This window comes from Zalophus californianus, chromosome 8, assembly GCF_009762305.2.
Source record: "Zalophus californianus isolate mZalCal1 chromosome 8, mZalCal1.pri.v2, whole genome shotgun sequence".
Lineage (NCBI taxonomy): Eukaryota > Metazoa > Chordata > Mammalia > Carnivora > Otariidae > Zalophus > Zalophus californianus.
The window spans coordinates 108,409,375-108,431,315 of NC_045602.1; the positions used below are offsets into that span (position 1 = coordinate 108,409,375).

Here is a 21,941-nt window from a genome sequence, read left to right on the forward strand (position 1 = left end):
CTAGGTTGTCCAATTTGTTGGCATATAATTATTCATAGTAGTCTCTTATGATCCTTTGTGGTGTCTTTTGTGACAGCTCCTCTTGCATTTCTGATTTTATTTATTTGAGCCCTCTCTTTTTTTCTTGGTAGGTCTAGCTATAAGTATGTCAATTTTGTTTATCTTTTTAAAGAAGTAGCTCTTTGTTTCGCTGAACTTTTCTATTATCTTTTTAGTCTTTATTTCATTTCTTTCCACTCTGATCTTTGTTATTTCCTTCCTTCTACTAACTTTGGGCTTCATTTATTGGTTTTCCAGTTTTAAATGCCATCTCTATGATGATGACTCCCACATGATGTCTTTAGAACAGATCCCCACCCCCCCACCTTGAGCTCTAGGCCCATATACCTGACTCAACACCTCCACTTGGGTGTCTGGTCACATCTTAGACTTAACATAACCCAACCTGAACTCCCCATATCTTCCTTCCCAAGCCAGTCCCTCCTACAGTTATCCCTACCTCTGCTGTTCCCTGTTGCTCAGGCCTAAAGTTTTCATGCTTGACACCTCTCTTTCACTTATGCCACACCAAATCCTTCAGCCCTACCTGTCCTCTGTCTCCAAAATAGATCCATAGATTGATGACTTCTCTTTACCCCCAGTCCCACACCCTCGTCCAAGCCATCACAGTGACCCACCAGGATTATTGCAGTGGTCTCCTTACTGGTTTTTGTGTTTGTGCCCAGGAGCTGGAGTGTTGTTATCACGTAAAGCAAATATTGTCAGTCCTCTACTGAGATCTCTCCAATTGGAAAAGCACAAGTCCTTACCAAGGGCCTACAGAGCCCTGTGTGATCTAGCCGATGCCATTTCACTTCCTATGTCCTCCACATGGGCCTCCCTGCTCATCTTCGAACATACCAACCACATTACTGTCTCGGGGCCTTTGCACTTACTGCTCTCTGCCTGAAGTGTCCTTCCCCCAAGGGGTCCACATGGCTTACACCCTCACTTTCTTTAGGTGTTTTACTTTCTCAGTGAGGCCTGTTATGTACCCAAGTGGCTGGTTTCTGGGCTACAGAGTAGTAATTATTGTAGTTAGTTAATTATTTTAGCACCCTAGATCTCCCAATTATACTATACTTTACAGTGATATGTTGTGTATTTTCATTTTGTAAGGCTAGGACCCTTTCTCTCCTCCTGTTCCATCACTATGCCTTAACTCTTCCTTGATAAAATATTAGAAACCATAACAGTTAAAATATTCAAATAGGAGAATAATTCTAAAATACAGATGGTTACATCTGCAGAAGGATTTGGGAGGAGAGGGTTACAGGCCATTGTTTCTGATAGTGTTAGATACCTAGGGACGCCCTAACAAAGAACCAAAAACTGAGTGACTTAAAACAACATAAATGTGTTGTCTCACAGTCCTGGAGGCCAGAAGTTCCAAATCAAGGTGTCTGCAGGGCCATTCTCCCCCTGAAAGTTCTAGGGGAGAATCTTTCTTTGCTCTTCCAGCGTCTGGTGATCCCAGATGTTTCTTGGCTGGTGGCAGCCCAGCTTTAGTCTCTGCCACCATCTTTATGTCTTCACATGACATTCTCCTCTGTGTCTATCCACATTTTCCTCCTCTTACAAGAACACTGGTCATATTGGATATGGGCCCACTCTAATGACTTCATCATAACTTGATTGCATCTGCAGAGACTATCTTCAAATAAAGTCACACTCACAGGTGCCAGGGGTTAAGTCTTCAACATAACATTTTGGAGGACAGAGTTCAACCCACTATACGCCTTTCAGGACTACTTGATGTCTTGCCATCAACATATATTACTTGGATCAAAAGAGAAAACAGTGGCCTGGGTAGTCCTTGAGTTCATCTTAAAGAAATGGTGGCATGGCATCCCCAGAGATCCTCATTGCCCTCTGCTGGCACCATGGGTCAGGTGGGATTTCTTGAATGTCTCCTGTATCCTTGATAGGTCATCTGTGCCTACACATTGCCCTGCCCTGAAGTGTAACTAAACGGAAAGGATGTGCTAGCGCACCGGACATCAACAGGAAGCCAGGACCATGCAGGGCTATGCTCCACCTGCCAGCAGCCGGCAGCTTCTCATGAGCAGTGCCGTGTGTGTGTGTGTGTGTGTGTGTGTGTGTGTGTGTGTGTGTGTGTGTGTGTGTGTGTGTGTGTGTGTGTGTGGCCAGCAGCCGGCAGCTTCTCATGAGCAGTGCCGTGTGTGTGTGTGTGTGTGTGTGTGTGTGTGTGTGTGTGTGTGTGTGTGTGTGTGTGTGTGTGTGTGTGTGGCCAGCAGCCGGCAGCTTCTCATGAGCAGTGCCGTGTGTGTGTGTGTGTGTGTGTGGCCAGCAGCCGGCAGCTTCTCATGAGCAGTGCCGTGTGTGTGTGTGTGTGTGGCCAGCAGCCGGCAGCTTCTCATGAGCAGTGCCGTGTGTGTGTGTGTGTGTGTGTGTGTGGCCAGCAGCCGGCAGCTTCTCATGAGCAGTGCCGTGTGTGTGTGTGTGTGTGTGTGTGTGTGTGTGTGTGTGTGTGACCTGTCAGGCTAGCATTTGGTGCATTGCTGTGTTTTGCCTTCCCTTATCCAGTGAGTAAATCCCTATTTGTCTTGGGCCCTTGAATCCTCTTTATTAGGAGGTGATTTTGTTCTCTGCTGTGCTGCAATAGAGAAAAAGGAGAGACGCGTCTACTGCAATGTGTTAAGCATTTCTTAGTAACTTGTATCAAGATGTGGTAACAAAGGGTTATAATGGCAATACCTTATATATATTTGCCATAATACAAGCTTAGCTTTGGATTGTTTCTTAGGTTGAGGTCCCCCAGAAGCCGACCCTGAAATAAGAAGTTGAGGACAAGCAGTTTATTTGGGAGGTGATTCCAGGAAACACCAGTTGAGGTTACCAGTAGGACGTGGGACAGGGAGATAAAGACAGCCTAGAAAGGGTATATTACCAAGCGGCTCACTGCTGTGGCCCCTGGGGCTCAATCCCTTGGGAGGCACCATTGGTGAGGAATGAGATGACGGGTAAAAGAAGAGGACATTTTCCACCTGTCTTGCCATAGGAAGCTAGCTGCGGGGTTGATAATGGTAGCAGCCAACAGTTCCTGCACCATGCCATATGCCAGGCACTATTCTAAGTGTTTTGCATACTCCCCTCATCCTCGTAACGACCTAGTAAGGCAGGTATCCTTATTTTACTGATGAACCTGAGGTCCAGAGAGGGAAAGTAACTTGTCCGAAGTCATACAGCTACTTAAGAGTCAGAGCCCTGTCTTCTTACACAGTAGAAATCAGACAGGCCCTGAAGACTCAGGGATCTGTCTGGACCAGCCCACATGTTATGATTTCCAGTCCAGAGTTCTTCCCATTATTCAGGCTCTCTCCTCCTTTACCCTGAAAAATGACCCATGACTGGCTACTCCCAGAGCTTTCCAGATAATAGGATTTAAAAAGTAAATGTCGACTGCCTTCGGCTTGGGTCAGGATCCTGGAGTCCCGGGATCGAGTCCCGCGACGGGCTCCCTGCTTAGTGGGGAGTCTGCTTCTCGTTCTGACCCTCTTCCCTCTTGTGCTCTCTATCTCTCATTCTCTCTCTCTCAAATAAATAAATAAAATCTTTAAAATAAAAAAATAAAAAGTAAATGTCTTATGGTCATTTTTGAAATCGTTTCTTCAAGCCTATTTAATCATCTTTCTTTACCCTGAGGGAACAGATGTCTTTTCCTGTACTCTTTCACTTTATATCGTGGACGTTCTTTTACTTCAAAGTTTTGCTTTTTTTATTTTCCCTCTTCTGCATCCAAAGACCAACAAATCCTAGTGCTTTTAAAAATTTACTTTAAAGAATGGATTTGAAAATCACACTCCTCACTGTTAGCCCAAAGGAAGCTAAGAAAATGAAACTTTGGTTTCAGATGAATCTTTTATTATTTCAAACTAAGACAAACGTATTTTTTTTCAAGGATGACAGCACAGTCATTGTCACAAGCATGTTAATATTTCTATTTTGCAAGAAAGGATATGCTACAAGTCATGCTATTCGTATTTTCAATAGCATTCTGGCAAAAATTAAAGCATTTCCAATTGTGTCAAACATTGAATGAACAGTAACTTCTACTTTCTGCTTTGGGTAAATAAATGGTCTCTTTCAGTGAAGCGGTGGAAAATAGATAATGTGAGGGCTGCTCCTTAAAACTGCCCTTTGCTCCGACGGCCATCAGCCCCTTTGGTTACCACTGAACTTCTCAGCTATTTTCTGTAGCTCCAGATCCATCGCAGCTAGGTTCTCAAGTTCCTTTTCCTAGAAAATACAGAAAAGTGGAGGCATGAGGTCCCAGATCGATTAATTTTATTGTGGTTTGAGGGAGTATGAACAGGAGGGAATTTTTGATATGTTAGAAGCCATATGAGACACCCTACATCAGTGGTTCTCAAAGCGTGGTCCCCTGACCAGAAGCATCAGCATCACCAAGGAACTTACCAGAAATGCAGATTCTTGGGCCCCACCCAGGACCTACTCAATCAGAAACTCTGAAGGCTAGGAATCTCTTGAGATTCTGACGCACATTCCAGTTTGAGAAACACCAACCAACATAATTCAATATCAGGAAAAAAATCATTGTTTAGGCAGGTACAGTTCTGATAATGTTAACTATCTGAGATGTAAACTAATTTTTATAGTCCAGTAGCTGATAAGGATCGATTAAAGCAACTAATTTCTATATCATCTGTTCCTTCTTACCCTGGGAAATAGTGATGAAAAGTTAAATGACCAAGAAGACACCAAAAGAGGGGTTGTCAGCCTTGGCTGAACACTGAAACCACATGGAAGCTTGGAAAACTCCTGATGCCCAAGTAGCACCCAGCACCAAATAGACAGAATCCCTGGGGGTGAATCCCAAACGTCAGTAATTACGCAAGCCCTCCAGGTGATTCCAACATACAGCCGAGGTTGAGAAGCACTGCAGTAGGGTAAGTGGGCAAGGTTATGGACAACAGAAACCCAGAGGTTGTCGCCATGCTCTTACTGGGGGTACATCCTCATGGCAATTAATTCCCACCAGTTTCTCCACATTACTTTCAGAGAGTCTTGAAGATATTAACATTGACCATCTTAATTTTCAACAAAAGCCCCATACTCTACCTCTTCCTCTGTCAGAACTCCCTGGCCAGCCCTGTCCTTTTCATTCTCTGCTGCATGGCGTGGGCTCATCTGCTCCTCAGAGTCATAGAAGTCTGGAAATTCGGCTGACTTCTTCCTGTAGTGAAGGAGCTGGTCTAGTTCAGCCACTCGGTCATACTGCCTTTTCAGATCCAGTTTGGGGGAGAGATTTCTCTTCTCATATCCCCAATTCACATCCTCCTCGAGGGGCTTTTTCTCCCACAAGTCATAGTTATATTCTGGGAAGAAATTCTTCTCATTCAAGGTCAGCCCATTTTCCTCTTCCCCCTCAAGAAAATTGTCATCCATGTTGTCTTTTCTCTCAAAATGGCTGCTCTTCCACTGGGAAGGGTCATAGTATGGGTTGAGCAGCTCCCCTAATCTCTTCCTCTTGTCAGTGGTGTAATGGGGAGCATACTGTTTGCCTTGAAGCCTGGCTTCCTCCCTGCTCTCTGTAGCATCTTCCAGGTCCTCCTGCTGCTGCCACTTCCCTGGGGCTTCTTCCTCACCCCTTTCCTCACCATAGTTGAGGTAATTTCTGTCCTCTTTCCACTCGCCTTGTGAGTGCCTCCTTGCCTTGTCCATCTGGCTTTCTTGGACACGGTGGTGTCCTTCACCCAAGAACTGTTTTTCTTCTTTGTTGTCTAGAATGGAATATGCACCTGGTTTCCCTCCCCTGGCTCTGTGGTGGTACCCCCCTTCATGGCCCCTCTCTTCCTCACTTTCTTCATTATATCCCTGTGCTGTGTTGTCAAGCTCTGAGCTGGGGCGATTTCTCTTGTCCTCCTCCCAGCTCTCCTCACTGGGAGGTCTCGGAGCCCTGTACTCCTCACTTCCTCTGCCCCCATATCGTCCCTGCTCCAGGTCCTTGGGAGCCCGGACAGCCTGGTAACTCCTCACTTCTTCCCCATATTCGGGTTCTTCCTCTGAAGCCCTATAGTGGGCTGTATGGTGGTCCCTCTTTTCCCCTAAACCGACCATGCCCACATTTGACTCCTCAGATTCCTCACGGAGGTGTCCCCTTTCCTCAGAGGGAGGCTTCCCTTCTTGAGAGGACCTGTCAGGCCTGGTCCTCCCATGGTGGTGTCTTGGCTTCCAATGTCGTTTGTCCACCTCACGGTCAGCATCTTCCTCACTTTCCTCAGATTCTTCCTGACTCCCAACTTGGCTTTTAGACTCTTGAGCGTGTTTCTCCTGGCTTCTTATATCCTCTCCACTCTCCTGGCTGCTCCTCTCCCGGCTGTGTGTCTTCTCCTGGGGGGGCCCAGCAGAGTGCAGACCATATCTGGCCTTTAACTCCTCTTTTTTCTTAGCTGTAGCCTGGTTTCTTTTGTTGAGAAAGGCATTTTGTGGCTCTTCTAGCTCTTCCAGGTTTTTCTCTTCACTGCCATCTCTCCCACGCTCCCTTTTCTGATATTTCTCCCCCTCCTCTTCCTTCCTGTCCTCTTCCTCAGTTTTCTCAAAATGGCGTGTCTTTGCTTCTTTGGAGACTTGGCTGTCAGAGGAGTAGAGGTCTCCTTGGGGTTCACTTGCTCCTTCTCGGCTGTGCCCCCCTCCCTCTGTGTCTGCCACTGTCGGGCCTTGGGTGTCCTCCTCTCCTGGGACTTCCTCCCTACCAGAAGGCCTGTGGGCTTCTGAGGCATCAGCTGGGTCTCTTAATCTTACTTCAAACCGTGTGTTTTCATTTTCACTTTTCTCTTCATCTTTGACCTCTTTTCTACCTATAATGGAAATAAAGAAGCATAAGTGTAACTTCAGTATTGCTTGGGGTTCAACAAACACCAGCCTCAGTGATACAACAAAACCAAAGGACCCGAAAAATTACTTGGATAATTTTTTAAGTTAATAAAAAGTATACTCAGATTCCTTTTAAAAGAAAATGGTATGAAAGCTCCTTGGCTGTGTTTAACTCTAATAATAAACTCTATTTTTACTTTTTTCATAACACCCAGCCAGCATTTCTCATTGGTACTATTTTCTTTTAAAGATTTTATTTATTTGAGAGAGAGAATGAGAGAGCGCACAGCAGGGGGGAGGGGCAAAGGGAGAGGAAGAAGCAGACTCCCCGCTGAGCAGGGAGCCCGAAGTGGGGCTCGATCCCAGGACCCTGGGATCATGACCTGAGCCGAAGGCAGATGCTTAACCGACAGAGCCACCCAGATGCCCCTCTCATTGGTACTATTAATGATCAAATTAAAATCCAAATAGAGATTTGTGAAATGCTGGAATTTAGAACCAGAAGAAACCTTAGAATTCATCTAATTCAATCTCCCCTTTTTGCAAAGACATTGAGACTCAGAGAGGTACAATTAGGGACCCTTCTTTCCACATTTGCTCTAAGTAAGGATTAAAAAATTAGCATTATGTAAATACCTCTAACTAGAATCCAGCTAAATAAAGTTAAATAGCCAAAATGGGAAGTATCAGGATTCAAAGGAGGATTTAAAATTTTAAATTATTAGTTTATCAGCCTTTTTAATCCAGTCAGCTGTGTAGACTCAATGTAGCAATAAGTGGCAATACAACTTAGTAACCGGTGATAAGAAGGGTGTATATTTCTTCCCTGAGAAAACTGCCCAGCAGTAGAAAGAACCATTTCTTCCATCACTCAGATCCCATCTGCCCAACATATCCTCAGATGTTGAAGATGAAGATCAGTATACTGAGTTATTTTTGTGTTTCATTAGTCAACAGTAAATGGTATAACTGATATTTTAATTGAATGTGTCCTCTCCTATCTTTTCCAAATGTCAATAGCTCCTTTACTAAATCCTCCTTAATTCAAGGGCATTTCATGAAAGGAGATATGCAGCTAGCATTGTCTGATTGTTAGCTGGAAGGGCTTGGATTTCAACTTACGTCACTGAGTTCAGACAGAATTCCTGAAGCCAAGGCCTCTCATAGCTCTGGGTCCAGATCTGCACTGTCTGTTGTGGGAGCCACTTGAAATGTGGCTGGTCCAAACTGAGATGAGCTATAAGTCTAAGATACCCACCAGATTTTGAAGACTTTGTATGAAAAAAAAAATGCAAAATATCTCAATTTCTTATATTGATTATATATTGAAATATTTTGGGTGTAATGGATAATATATATTATAAATATTTTGGGTGTGGGGGCACGTGACTGGCTCAGTCAGAGGAGCACGCGACTCTTGATCTTGGGGTTGTGAGTTCAAGCCCCATATTGGATGTAGAGATTACTTAAAAAAAAAAAGATAAACTTTATAAATAAATACATAAATAAATCTATTGGATGTGTAAATAGTATATATTGAATAAAATACACTGAATAAAAATAAAATATATTATTAAAATTAATTTCTCCTCTCTCTTTTTACTTTTTTAATGTGGCCACTAAGAAATTTGAAGTTATATTTGTGGTTCACAATATATTTCTACTGAATGGCACTGATGAGTCATTTTGAACTGAACATTTGCAAAATGAAAAAAATTGGTCATTGTAAAAATGTCCATAAAATAGTGGATGGTCGGTACCTCTCTCCTTAAAGTGTAGCCTGGCATGATAACATCGTCATGTTTTGTGAATCAACTGAAATGTCTCTGACCTTTCATACCGAGACACCTGAGAGCTGGTCCCTCTCCAATGATTTTGTCTTTTAAGAGCCAGTGCAGTATTGAAGCAGGTGGGGCCGTCCAGGTAGGCACAGGTGAGCAAGGAGGCTTTGGGGGGATACTGCCATCATTCTGAGAGTGAGTTGACATAGCCCTAATCAGACAAGATCTCAGCTTTCCAGGGTGGGGGCTGTGTCACCCCTTTCCTACTGCCTACTGGTCAGGAACAGAATATTTATTTTTTCCCAGTTAAGTCTGTGCTCCCTGTAGCAGCTTGTGCCTTAGTCTTAGAACTTCCTCCTAAATTTAGCTTTAAGTCCCCGCAGGTGAGATCAGAGGAGGACTGTGATTAGCAGCACATAGTCATTGTCAATCTGATAAACCAAGGTGTGAAGCTCATCCTTACTTTCAAGTAAAAAAGGGGGAAATGTACCTTCTATCCTTAAGTCTCTGTTGCAAGGATGACCAGATTAACCTGGACAAACAGATTCTTTTATCTATTAAGAAGCTGGGCTATGTATTCCCTAAGGTCTCTTCAAGCTATAAAACAATGATTCTCCTCTATTCCCCTAAGTGCTCATTCACTCAACAAGTGTGTGCTTGCTCCACAGACACTGCACAGAATGGGGAGTGGAAATGGAGATGGGCTAGGGGCAGGAGGGAGATTTCATCCATGCAGCTGGCTGAAAAGCTCCACCAGTCTTCTGATCAGTTTAAGACACATCCGCAGGAGAGAAAACTAGAATTGAGCAGAAGCCACAAAGTGGTAACCCAGAGGTGAGTTCTGGTTGGCCTCAATAGCATTTTTAGTCATTTCAAATTGAGGCAATACTTAAATACCAGGGGATGTTGCTTACAAATCCAAATTTTAACTTCTTTTGAAAAATCCAAATCTGATAACAAAGTCTGTATTTCTCCACCAGTAGGGTTGGAAGTGAGAAATATGTGCCCCCCCCCCCCGCAAAGGGACATATATCCTCCAGTTTGTGAGTCACTTCTTACCTGCCTCATGCCCTATGCTGTCTGTCTGGGCCTTGGCTGCTGAGTCTGCAACCAGGAGGATCTCTTAAACCCTCCTGATCTCAGCATTGTATAGTTCTCTGGGTAGAGTGTCACCAGGGTCCTTCCTGAGAGACAAGAGTCGTTTGATTTTAACCAGTTTCCCTGGGTCTCTCTCAACAGACATCAAAAGACCCCAAGGCACAGTCTGTGTTAAGCAGAAGCTAGAATCACTATGGCCACAACCTAAAGGCTGAGTCTGATCTTGGCAGGCAAGCAGAGCCCTACATCAGCAGTCTTCCTAAGCAATCACAGTTCTTTGATGACCTAGTATGGCAGACCCCACACTTCTCCATCCATCCAGTAAACGAGGGAAGGGGAAGGGAGATAGTGAGACAGGTTTGCCCAGAGGAGCTGCCTTTAGTCTCTGCCTGAAGACTCATTCTGTCTGTATTTATTCCCTGTAATGGCTGGAAAAGAAGTTTGGGGAGAAATTCAGAAAGACATATGTATGCTGGGATTGGTAGGGAAGCTTCCTCCCACTGTTCATGGGGCCTGTAGAGGCTCAGGTCCCCACATCTGTGATTACCCTGAAGCCCCCAACGGTGGATTGAGTCCTGCCAGGTTACTCTTTTGGTCAATTGCCAATACTTGTTTTTACCATTTTATGCATGAGGGCTCATGTGCGGCAATAGCAAGAGAGTATTATCTTGCAATGGGAGATTTTGGAGGTGATGGGAAAAAATCCACTATTCCCAGCCTAACTAAAAATTTTATTTATTTATTTATTTTTTAATATTTTATTTATTTATTCATGAGAGACAGAGGGAGAGAGAAGCAGAGGGAGAAGCAGGCTCCCAAGGAGCAGGGAGCCCGATGCGGGACTCGATCCCAGGACCCCGGGATCATGACCTGAGCCGAAGGCAGACACTCAACCATCTGAGCCACCCAGGCGCCCCTAACTAAAAATTTTAAAAGCAGAGAAGTTGTTGAAGAGAACAGTGGTTTTTGGATTTGACTGAATCAGGTTAACTTCATGCATAAGAGAGACGGCGTAGTTTTTGGAAAAACTCATCTTTCAATGTCAACTCCCAGTGGATATTGCTTGCATTTCTGTTCAAATTTTATCTTCAACAGAAGTTGATTGTATAGAGAACACATCCCACTTTAGATTCAGAAGGTCACTGCTCTGACTCACCGGCTGCTCCTCTTGTACCTTCCCCCTTCCTGTTCGCCACCATTTGGTAGTACCTCCCATTCTAATCAGCTCTAAATTAAAATGGCCTGAACAGGGGCGCCTGGGGGGCTCTGTTGTTAAGCGTCTGCCTCCGGCTCAGGTCGTGATCCCAGGGTCCTGGGAATCGAGCCCCCGCATCGGTCTCCCTGCTCGGCAAGAAGCCTGCTTCTCCCTCTCCCACTCCCCCTGCATGTGTTCCTGCTCTCGCTGTGTCTCTCTCTGTCAAGTAAATAAATAAAATCTTTAATAAATAAATACAATGGCCTGAATAATCTGTCATGTAAAGAGGCCAGAAGTTTCCAAGTCATCCTTCAAGCTTCTAACTTCTCACTGTCAGAAGAGCAGAAGGCAAAGAGTAATTTTAAGATCTCCTATCCTTTCATCTTCCAGCATTCCCAGAACACTTAACTCCTGCAACCTAATCACAAAAGAGCACTCCCCACACTTCCCTCCACCCAAGTGAAAGCCTGTTCTAAAAATCCAAACTCTGGAACTAAGGAATTTAAGAACTGATAGCTATCTCAAAGGCTGTCATTGAGTCCAACTCCCTCGTTTTACTTTGAGAAAACAAGCGCAGAAAGGCAAGAGGTCCTTCCCCGTGGCCACACAGCTATGAAGTGGCAGAGTGGGACTAGAAGCCATTATCGTCTATCTCCCCAGATCCTAGTCTAGTCTGCACTCTTCCCATTACATTATGCCCTCCCCTGCGCCCTTTCATTTGGAGGTAAAGTGGAAGGTGTAGTGGAGGGAGTGGGAGAAAGGATCACTTGAGGGACAAAGATCTCCTGCAGTGTGGGACACTTACTCTTTTTCAGGACCTGGCGACACTCTGGGGTGATGGGTGGAGTGTTGGACTTCGACAAGGCATTTGAGAGGACCTCGATGATGCAGCGAGTCACCTGGGGGTGGGGGGAAACCCAAGAGCACGTTGGCAAAAGCTGGTGTCACTGGGATGAGGGACTAACTCAACCCAGAGCGGCTGTAGCAAGAGGCTTGGCTCTGTGGCCTATACTGGTGTGGGATCCTTGGGGCAGAAATGCAGATTTACAGGACCATAGTGAAATCTCAGAGGCTTCTCCACAGAACAATGCAAAACAGCATTGGGTCAAGATTAAATAAGAGAAGGGAAATAAACACCCATTTCTTGTAGGTTCGAAAAGGAAAATGGTGATGACAGCTGTCCTCCGGGACACTAAAGACGTCCAGGAAGGAAATGAGCACCCAGGGCAGGAGGGTGCCCCCGTCTCTGCCCCCGTCCCCTTAGGGATGAAAACCTAGCTTTGTAAGACTATGTTGTAGGTTTCCTGTTGCTGTCATTTGTTTTTGTTCGGTTTGGTTTAATATGATAAGGAGTGGGAGAACCTAGAGCCTAGATAAAAGTCTAGATTCTAGACTTCCAATTCAACTTACCATTTCTTCATTGTGGTTCCTGTTATCCACTGGCACAGAACTGACTGCTTTGAAGGAGAAAAATAAATGGGAAGACTTTAGTTGATTTTTGGGAGCTGTGTGACCCCAAACTCACAAAATCACCTCCACCCCCTGCACGTTATATGGAAAGAGGGGCAAAGTCACAGCTGAGCAGAATGGAGATAGTTGAAGAAGATTGGTCCAGGAGCCATTATTGCCCCAGTGCACTCTCTCTCTCTCTCTCTCTCTCTCACACACACACACACACATACACACACAGCTGTTGTCCCTAGCAATGTCTTAAACGTGATTTGGAAATGAATACTGTCTAATATGCAGTGTAATTCAAATCCACACCACAAAGACAGCTTCTGAGATACTGGCAATGTTCAGTTTCTTTTTCTTTTTTTTTTTTTAAGATTTATTTATTTGAGAGCGAGAGAGGGAACAAGTGGGGGGGGCAGAAGGAGAGGGAGAGAATCTCAAGCAGACTCCCCGCTAAGCATGGAGCCCAAAGTGTGGCTGGGTCCTATGACCCTGAGATCATGACCTGAGCCAAAACCAAGAGTTGGACCCTCAACCAACTGATCCACCCAGGTGCCCTCGCAACGTTGTTTCTTGATCAGGGTACTGATTACACAGATGTGCTCAATGAGTGAAAAATTCATTAAGCTGTATACTATGATCTGTGCAGTTTTCTAAATGTAAATAAAAAGTTTAAAACCTAGTTTAAATGAAACCAGGGTACCTTCCTCAACTCTTCTGCCTACCCAAAATGGGTAAAGGTTTGTGATTCCCTCTACCTACTCCTGTCCCCAAGAAAATATCCCTCCCAAAACTCACTTTATTTTTGAAGACATGATTGTGATTATCTTATATCACTTAACCTCATTTTTACCCCCAGTCCTTTGCCTGAACAAGGTTGCTTACGCATCTCTAACAGAGTTGCATTTCCCTTTCCCCACATTGTCTGCAGCCATGTGTAAAGAGCAGGGGAGTGATCTCATTCTACTAGTACAGCATCAAGTCTGTAATATCATGTACAAATGGTGTTTAACAGCTGGCTAATGAGGATATTTTAAAAGAATAAATTTTAATTTATTCAAATTAAATTTCACGAGGCTCTGCTTGTTTTAAACCAGCAATTCAAATGCCTTTGTCTTCTTAGGAGATGTTTCAGGTGCTTTTAATTTTCCAAAGCCATTTTTTTCTTTCAAAGCTGCTTTGATTCTTTCATCTTTCACGTTGACTTTGTTCTGTCTAAGCCCTTTCCATTGGAGAAGCTAAAGCATTTACATGTAGGCCCATCTCCACAGTTCTCCTGGCATTCCCTGAAGTAGACAATTGCTATTATAGCTGAAGAAGCTCAGTGCAGAAAATTCTTCTAGATCCCTGAGCAAGAGAAGAGCTAGCTGGAGCAAGAGCAAAACTCTCAGACATCAGAGATGAAAGCTACTCAAATGCAGTTTATTTTTAACCAGCAACCTGACCTCTCCTCACAAAATATTTGCTCTCCAAGCCTTCTTAACTGCCTGCCTCTAACCAATTACAGATCATAGGGCTCAATCTTGAAATAAAACACCTATTTCATGTATTCACCTTACTGAATTTTCCTTTTTAAAGCATGGCCTGGGATCTACTTCAATTGTTTCAAGAAGCCCAAAGCTATCCAGCATGATGAAATCATGTGTAAACTGTTTGAGAAGTGGTTAACAAGGTAAGAAGACCCCACGATCTTCCTGAAATTTAGTTCAAACAAGATCCAGATGGCCTGCCTTTGGCACCCAGGGTCCAGTATGCTGGGCCATTATTTTATCCCCCAAATGGCTATTATTTGGAAACATTCCCACTCTGGCACTTATTCTTTGCACCTGAATCTGTAAAATTCTGTGGAAAGAAATAACTGAGAGAATTACTCCTCTAATAAGCTAGAAGGTGCCTTTTTAAAATCTAGCTTTACTAAAACCTTTGTAATGCAGTTTCTTGCTAATAACTTACCCCCCCCACAAATGTAAAGTAGGTACTTTTATTAACTACTGACATTGCCTAACTATTAACAGTTATCAGATCTGGGCGGAGATTTCTTTTTTTTTTAATTTTTAAAGTTTTTTTTTATTTATTTGTCAGAAAGAGAGAGAGCACACAAGCACAAGCAGGGGAAGTGGCAGACAGAGGAGCAAGAGAGGAGCCTGATGTGGGACTCAATCCCAGGACTCTGGGGTCATGACCTGAGCAGAAGGCAGATGCTTAACCGACTGAGCCACCCAGGCGTTCCAAGAAATATTTTCTTTATCACTCTAAACAATTTATAGCTCATGTTTGTTATTGCAGGACAGTCCTGTTTCTCTGACTGACGCTCTTCAGACCTGTTTTTGATGGAAAGGAGCTGAGGTCTCCTTATAAAAGTGCATTACGCATCTTAGTGAGACACCGAAGTTCCCCTGTATTTCTTCCAATAGAATCTGTGACAGCAAAGTAATAACCAAAGACACGTTGATTCCCCTAAAGTAGCTTAACTTATTTTTGTATAAATTAAGATTCAGAAGGCACCAAAGAAAACCCAAAGATTATGATAAAAGTGAAATAGTCAGATGGTAGAAAATCTTCAAATTATATTGTATGATAAACCTGAGAAAAACTTCCAGAATATTATATATCACAAGACTATCAAACTAAGATTTGATTCTAGAATAAAAATGCAGCTATAGTTTAAAAAGTTTACTCATCTGAATGCAGAAACTATTTTACCCAGTATAATATGGATATCACAGAGCTACTTCACTCATACTAATTTTTCAGAGTGCCCAGTAGCTACTGTAGAAAGGTATGGATCTCCCTTCAGAAGCTTTTAAGGGTAGGAAATGAACCAGATGTTTTCCTGAGGTTTTCTTCAGCCTGTGATTTTGCTAAATAGCAAACTTTGCTTGAAGGCTACCATGTTTCATTTCCAGGCATTTGTGGAGGGTGGGAATGGGAAATGACTGCTAACAGGCATAGGTGTTTCTTTCTGGGGTAACGGAAAACTTCTGACATTTGATAATGATTACAGAATCTGTGAATATACTAAATTATGCACTTAGTGTGCATTTTATGGTGTGTGAATTATAGCTTAATAATTTTTTAAAGACTATAATGTCTCAAAAAATAATGTCTCTAATTTAGCCAATATTAAAATATGAACCCTTCTTAAAATATTCTCTTGCATAAAGGAGCTATAAATATTTTACCACTATAGTAAAATAAGTCTCACAAATGACACTGTTTTGTAGTCTAAAGCACAATGTATAGCATAGCTATGTAGCATTTTAAGCAGTTTCTTTCTGAAAATATTTTTGACTGGAAAAGACTCTAAATATTCATTTAGTTTTCTTTTAAATTAAGAACATTTATGGGCAATTTAGAAGAGTGACAAGAATGTTAGAAAATTCTGGGAGCCTCTGGGTGGCTCAGTCGTTAAGTGTCTGCCTTCGGCTCAGGTCATGATCCCAGGGTCCTGGGATCGAGCCCTGAGTCGGGCTCCCTGCTCCGCAGGAGGCCTGCTTCTCCCTCTCCCACTCCCCCTGCTTGTATTCCCTCTCCTGCTGTGTCTCTCTCTGTCAAATAAATAAATAAGATCTTTTAAAAAAATGTTAGAAAATTCTGAATGTGGGTAGCTTGCAATAAAATAAATTACCATTGGTTTTCTTTTTGTATCTTTATATTTGGGATCCAGCAATTGCTGTCAATGAAAACTTGATATTCATGGTTGGCAGTACCTCAATTCCAGTTAGGAATCTCAATCTCAGATAAGAACAATATCCTATGAGGTTATTAAAACAGTAACAAAACCTCCAGTTCAATCTGGTGGTATCATATTTACTTCCTAATGGTCTAGTGATTTTACTTCAACACACACACACACACACACACACACACACACACACACACTTTTCCAAATCTCCAGAGACCATTTCTTCAAGATTCATAGTAGTTTGAAAGATTAATCCTACAGTCTTCCACACATAAAGAGACACTGTTAAATATCTACTACTTAAAATTTCATTCTCCCAAATTGACTAAAATGATGTTTGGTTTTTTTGTTTGTTTGTTTTGTTTTGTTTTTACTTCTTCAAGGATATCTTTGTGGTTGTTTTATAATTGTTATTTTCCTGGAGTACAAAAGTCAAAATATCTACTGCAGTTTCCATTCATAACTTAAAAATGGATGAATTTGGGTACGAAATTACCTCTCCCCAGAAATGGAACTATAAAATACAAAAAAAAATTACATACATATACGTAAAGACACACATATAGAGGAACATGTTAAGAAAAAGATATGATATCTTATATACATATAAGACTTATTTTCATCTCATCATGTTTAAATAATAATGATAATAAAGGAAATTATGCAGGTGCCAACTAATATCATAATACATGTACTCTTGTGTCTCCATAGTTCTCTGGCTTTAAAAAAACCAAACGAATACTTAATTCCAGTTACATATTAAGATTTTAGCAGCATCTCTCTAGATAGGTAGAGAGAGCATGACATTTTAGAAGTGAGCACAAAATGTGGGGTTTCCTTGGAGGCGCAGGCACGTTTTTCTCTACAGGAAAACTCAGACATGAAAAGACTGAGACTCTTCTGGTTGGGCTAGGAAGCCCTCTGGCTTTTTCCAAGTCAGACGATGAAGCAGGGAGTTTCAGAAATTAAGAATCTCAAGCAAGAAGGAGAAACCTTCCACTCAACCCTTCCTCTCCCCCAGTATCTACAAGCCAAGGTTCCCCAGCGGCCAGGAGCACCGAGGCCAGCGCTGTCCGCGGTGCTGAACAGCCGGCCGAGCCCACTCACCGGCCACCACCGCCGCTCCTAGGAGGCCGAGAAACACCGCCGGCTGCATGGCTCCGCTCGGCCGAATCTGCACGGAGAAGAGGATGGCGGCTGGACAGGTGAGTGAGATGCGGGCAGAAGGCGAGATAAAGATGCTCCGGGAAAGCAGCTGTGTGTCCAGGTCCCCGCGGTGTGGCGCGGTTGGCGCAGGCCCCGCTCTTTTAAAGGGCAAGCCGGGCCGCAGGGCCAGGAGGGGAGGGAACCCAGGAGGCGGCGCCCCCTCGCTCAGCCCTGACGTCACGAGTCCCCCCCTTCCCCACCCCACCCCCGCCCCCGGGCCGCGGCGCAGGTAGGAGGAAATTTAAGCGAGTCCAGTCTCCTGGGTGCTTGGGGTCTGGAGCAGGAGTGGGCAGTAAGGCGGACGTAGGAATGAAGGGGTGAGGGAAGGTAGTGCAAATCTAACGCTAGGGGAGAGACGGAGGCCCCTCTTAGATTGCCCAAAGCTTGTTCCTCATCTCACTCCACCCCACCTCCAAACCTGAAAACGTGTGTTGGAGGTTGCGTATTGTGTGCGGTTTTGTTGAAAGTACATCTAGGACTAAGGCTGGTTTGTGTCTTCACTATCTAGCCGAGAATAAGACTCCTTCTAACTAAAGAGGACTAAACGGTGGGGGGACATGGAAAAAGCAATGATGGCTTTAAAAATAAAAGGTGCAGCTGGAGAATATGGAGTCTGCTGTTCCTTCAAATTTTTAGTCTTAAATTCGTCTACCTACCTACCTACCTATGTACTATTCGAGATTTTCTTTCTCTCTCTGAACACAACATATACACGTGGTAAACAATTTTTAAGCCAGATGGTACAAAAGGGTTTACTATAAATGTCTCCCTTCTACTTCTATTTCCTCAAGTTCTCTAATTACCCTTTGCAGAGTCTATACTACTTAACCACTTTCTGTTGTTTAGGCTTAATTTATTTTGAAACATACATAGCTGTATCTTCTTTTGAATGGCTGCTCTGTTATTACACTGACTGTATTAACTAGAATTTATTTAACCAGTCCGCTTTGTGATAGGCATTTATTTAGGTTGTTACCCTTTGGCCTTTAATTACTCCTTTATAACAGAGCCCTAGTGTCAGGTAATGGAATAACCTGCTTGTAGAATCTAGTACATCACATAAGCACTGTGCATCCTGTCTTGCTTTAAAATTGAAATAGGAAGATATTTCGTTATGTGTGAGAGGAAGGTGAAAACATCTTCCAGGATATTTTTAACGTGAGTTCTCTCAGTCTGATGAGGAATCAGGAAAAAAAAGCAGGCAAGTCTCTACACCAAAGAGAAACCATCCAGAACCTTCTCTCATAACATAGGTTTTGGGGAATAGAGTGAAACTTCATTTGGGGTCTTTTTTAGGAAAGGCAGATATCTTCATGCACAGCTAAACAGAAGTTTCAGTGTCTTTTTCCTGAAAATCAATGAGGCTCAAATCCTTATGCATGCACTACATCTTTTTAAAGAGGCTGGGAATTATTTCACCAAGACCATGGCCACAGAATATTTAAAAGAATAGTCTTGAAAAGGATATCAGTGGGACAACTGGTAAAATTTGAACAAGATCTGTAGATTACATAATAAATATTGTATCAATGTCAATTTCCCGATCTTGAGAATTGTACTGTGATTATGTAAGAGAATATCTTTGTTTTTAGGAAATGCACGTTGAAGTAGCTAGAGATAAAAGGGTGTCATATGTACAACTTACCCCCAAATGTTTTAGAAGAAAATAGAGATAGAGTTAGAGAGAGGAAAAGAGGGAATATTAAAGCAAACAGGGCAACATTTGGGAAACTGGGGTGAAAGGTATATGGGAATTTTTAATACTATTTTGGATTTTTCTAAAATCTGATATTATTTTAAAACAAACAGAAAAGAACGTTCTTGGCACAAGAGAATCTGTATAAAACCTCTGGAAAGAAGTGGGTACAGAAAAGAAGATGTTAAGGGAAGGCCGGCCCTTCCTTGGGTGCTGATCTGGGGGAAATTCTTGAACTATTTTTGCGGTTCCAACTGCTGTTTAAAATACACTGATTGCCAATAGTACTTAGAAATTGGCACCTTCCAGGAGCATCTACATTCCAATGTTTCAGCAATTTCCCTTTTGTCTTGCTCTCTTGTAAAGCACAGGGTTAAAAATGTTAATGTCATCTCGTGGCTTCGCAGACAGGACTTGGGCTGTGTTTATTACTCATCAAGAAAAGTCTTTTCATTATTGTGAATTGACCCACAGCCAGTTCCTATATACAGACAGACCTTTCTTCATTCTCATTATTTTACAAACTTTTTATTATTTTGCCTCTCGTACTTAGATCTCCATATACCAGGGGGGAAAAAAAAGCTTTTGGAAGGAGCATTTCCAGGGAATTATTTCAAAGCAGGATGACAGAGGAAAACCAATATTTTCCTTAGGAACCGGAGCTTAGAATAAACCTGGCATGGGTTAAGGGTACAGTCACTTTTTACCACACTGCCACTTCATTGTCCTGAGAATTTTTTATTGAAGTGACCATCCTTTCTCGCCTACTGTGTAGTGTCACTGAAAAAAAATAAAAAAACAATCCTAGAGTTCATATGTGCATAGGTATGTTTCTAGACTCTTCCAGAATACTGATCTATTCTGTCTCATTGGTCTATTTGTTTATCCTTGGAGCAGTACCACACTTTCTCTACACCACAGCTTTTTAATAAATCTTGATATCTGGTGAAAAAGGTCTTTCCATACTGTTTTACTTCTGGAGGGCATTGGTTATTCTTGGCCTTTGCATTTTCATATAAATTTTAGAATCAGTTGCCAATTGCCATGTGACACACCTGTTAGGATTTTTAGAAGAGTTGCTTTAAATCTATGGATCAATTTGGGAGCAGCTGACATCTTTACAATATTGGGCAGACTTAGCTTTTTGATTACTGATAATGTTTTGAATGTAATCTTATCTCAGTAGTATAAAATACTATTATCCTAGGAAAAGAAGAGAAGCCATGAGGAAGAGCATTTGTCAGGAATGCTCTCAAAGAAAAATTAAGGAGGAAAACAGATCTCCTTTAGGAAGCAGGGTCTTGAAAAAAGCATGGTTTTGTACATGGCTCCTGAAATAGATTATCCATGAGGGTCCAGCCAGGAAAATGAAACCACTATAAGGAATTTAATAAAGGAAATAATACACAGGGATTAGAAAACCTGAAAGAGCAAATAGGGGAACAAGAGGAAGCACAGAGATTAGTAAATGCAGGCAGCTGCTACACCCCTAGGGAATGGAAGGATAAAGAAATGTTGTGTCCTCACTGGAGCCCAGAAGCCTGAGCCACTTGGTAAGAGTGGGAAATTCCACGGGCTAGGAAGGTGGAATTTGGGGCCATGGAAGAAGGGTTGTCTGGTAAGAGCCGGAAACACAGAGGAGAATCAGCCACTGCTGCCAATGCAGCCTCCTCTTCCCAAGGAGAGAAAGGGGGAGAACTCTCTTGGCTTCTCTTTTCTTTCAGTGCCTGTGCCTCTTATTGGCTGAACATACCTGGGTATGACTGACAGGGAAGCCTGAGCAATATGGTTTGCAAGGAAGAGTCCCTCCAATGATACAGAACAGAGCAAAGAACCAGAAAGCAAACAAACGAATGGCATATAGGTCAAACTAACCCACCTAGCAATACAGGTACTGAATTGAGGTTTTCTCTCAAAACTCATTAATTAATTTCATTTACATATATAAATGCTTACTACGTGTCAAGCACTGTTGTACATGCATATTTGCCTACAACAAATTACATGGTCAATCCCAACATCAATGGTGAAAGGAAATATACTCCATCTACTCTAGCAGAGTTCATCAGCCAGTCAGGAAGGGAAGGTGGGAGTGGTGTGGGGTAGACTCCAGGTCTGCAGAGGAGGGTGAGAAAACAGGGCATGTCAGGAAAATGGCAATACCATGGAAACTGATGCCCTGCAAAATCTACAGAAGGCTGAGACTTCCCCCCAGATTCCCAGATCCCTCTGAGGTATGTGTTCCACAGATGATCTGAGAGTTTCCCAGTGGGACTAAGCTTTAGTGATCCACAATGGAACATTCCTGATAGCAAGCTCTTTGGGGCTGCCATTCCTTCCCTGTTTTGCTTCTCCACTCCTTGTCTCTGTTTCTTAGAATTATCTCCAAAATAAATTATTTCCAGTCAGATTTTTTTGTCTCAGGGTCAGCTTCTGGAGGAAATTGAATGATGACACATATATTCACAAACCTATTACAGGCTGTTAAGTAGAAATTTTCTTATGTCCGACTTTTGGCTGAAGCCTCAGAACTAGAGAACATGGGTTTTAAGTGCCCACACGTTCCAAAGAGAGGAGTCAGGCACATCTCTCCAAGACTCACTAACCTAGGCACTGTGAACTGGCACAGTGGCTGTCAGAACTAGAAATGTAAAGGGGACTGGTTGGAAAAAGAATCTATTTGATAGGGAGCCCTGCACTGTTTCATGATGGTGCTTCCTACCTCAGCCAAGTGAGAGACCCCTTGAGAACAGTTCACAAAAAGTGGGGTTGTTTGTATGATGGGAGACTGACATCTCATTTCCTGGCTGGATGCTTGCTGAGCTGCAAACACCCAAAGACTTCCTATAATGCTGCTAGAGGAGAGTGGGAAGGAGACAATAGGGCAATTTTATTTGAGAGTTCAAGAGTTAAATGAAGATTGAGGCA

General features: G+C 42.9%; 1 protein-coding gene and 1 long non-coding RNA gene across 3 annotated transcripts; one reads left to right on the top strand and one right to left on the bottom strand.

The window, feature by feature from the left end:
- Positions 1–3,902: 3,902 nt before the first annotated feature.
- Positions 3,903–17,433, bottom strand: CHGB (chromogranin B). 2 transcript variants are annotated; one of them, XM_027624086.2, is made up of 5 exons: positions 17,219–17,433; positions 12,382–12,425; positions 11,777–11,870; positions 5,143–6,881; positions 3,903–4,299 (listed from the first exon to the last, which is right to left on the bottom strand). In XM_027624086.2, exons 1-5 carry the CDS (start codon positions 17,265–17,267, stop codon positions 4,216–4,218), a joined length of 2,010 nt encoding a protein of 669 aa, XP_027479887.2. In that variant the 5' UTR covers positions 17,268–17,433; the 3' UTR covers positions 3,903–4,215. The 2 variants fall into 2 exon arrangements, with proteins under 2 accessions (XP_027479887.2, XP_027479886.2); XM_027624085.2 differs by having other exon boundaries at positions 12,382–12,428.
- On the top strand, positions 9,390–17,178 carry LOC113938608. Its single transcript, XR_003524907.1, has 3 exons — positions 9,390–9,512; positions 14,005–14,098; positions 17,133–17,178. It is a non-coding gene; the product is annotated as an uncharacterized LOC113938608 (long non-coding RNA).
- Positions 17,434–21,941: the final 4,508 nt, after the last annotated feature.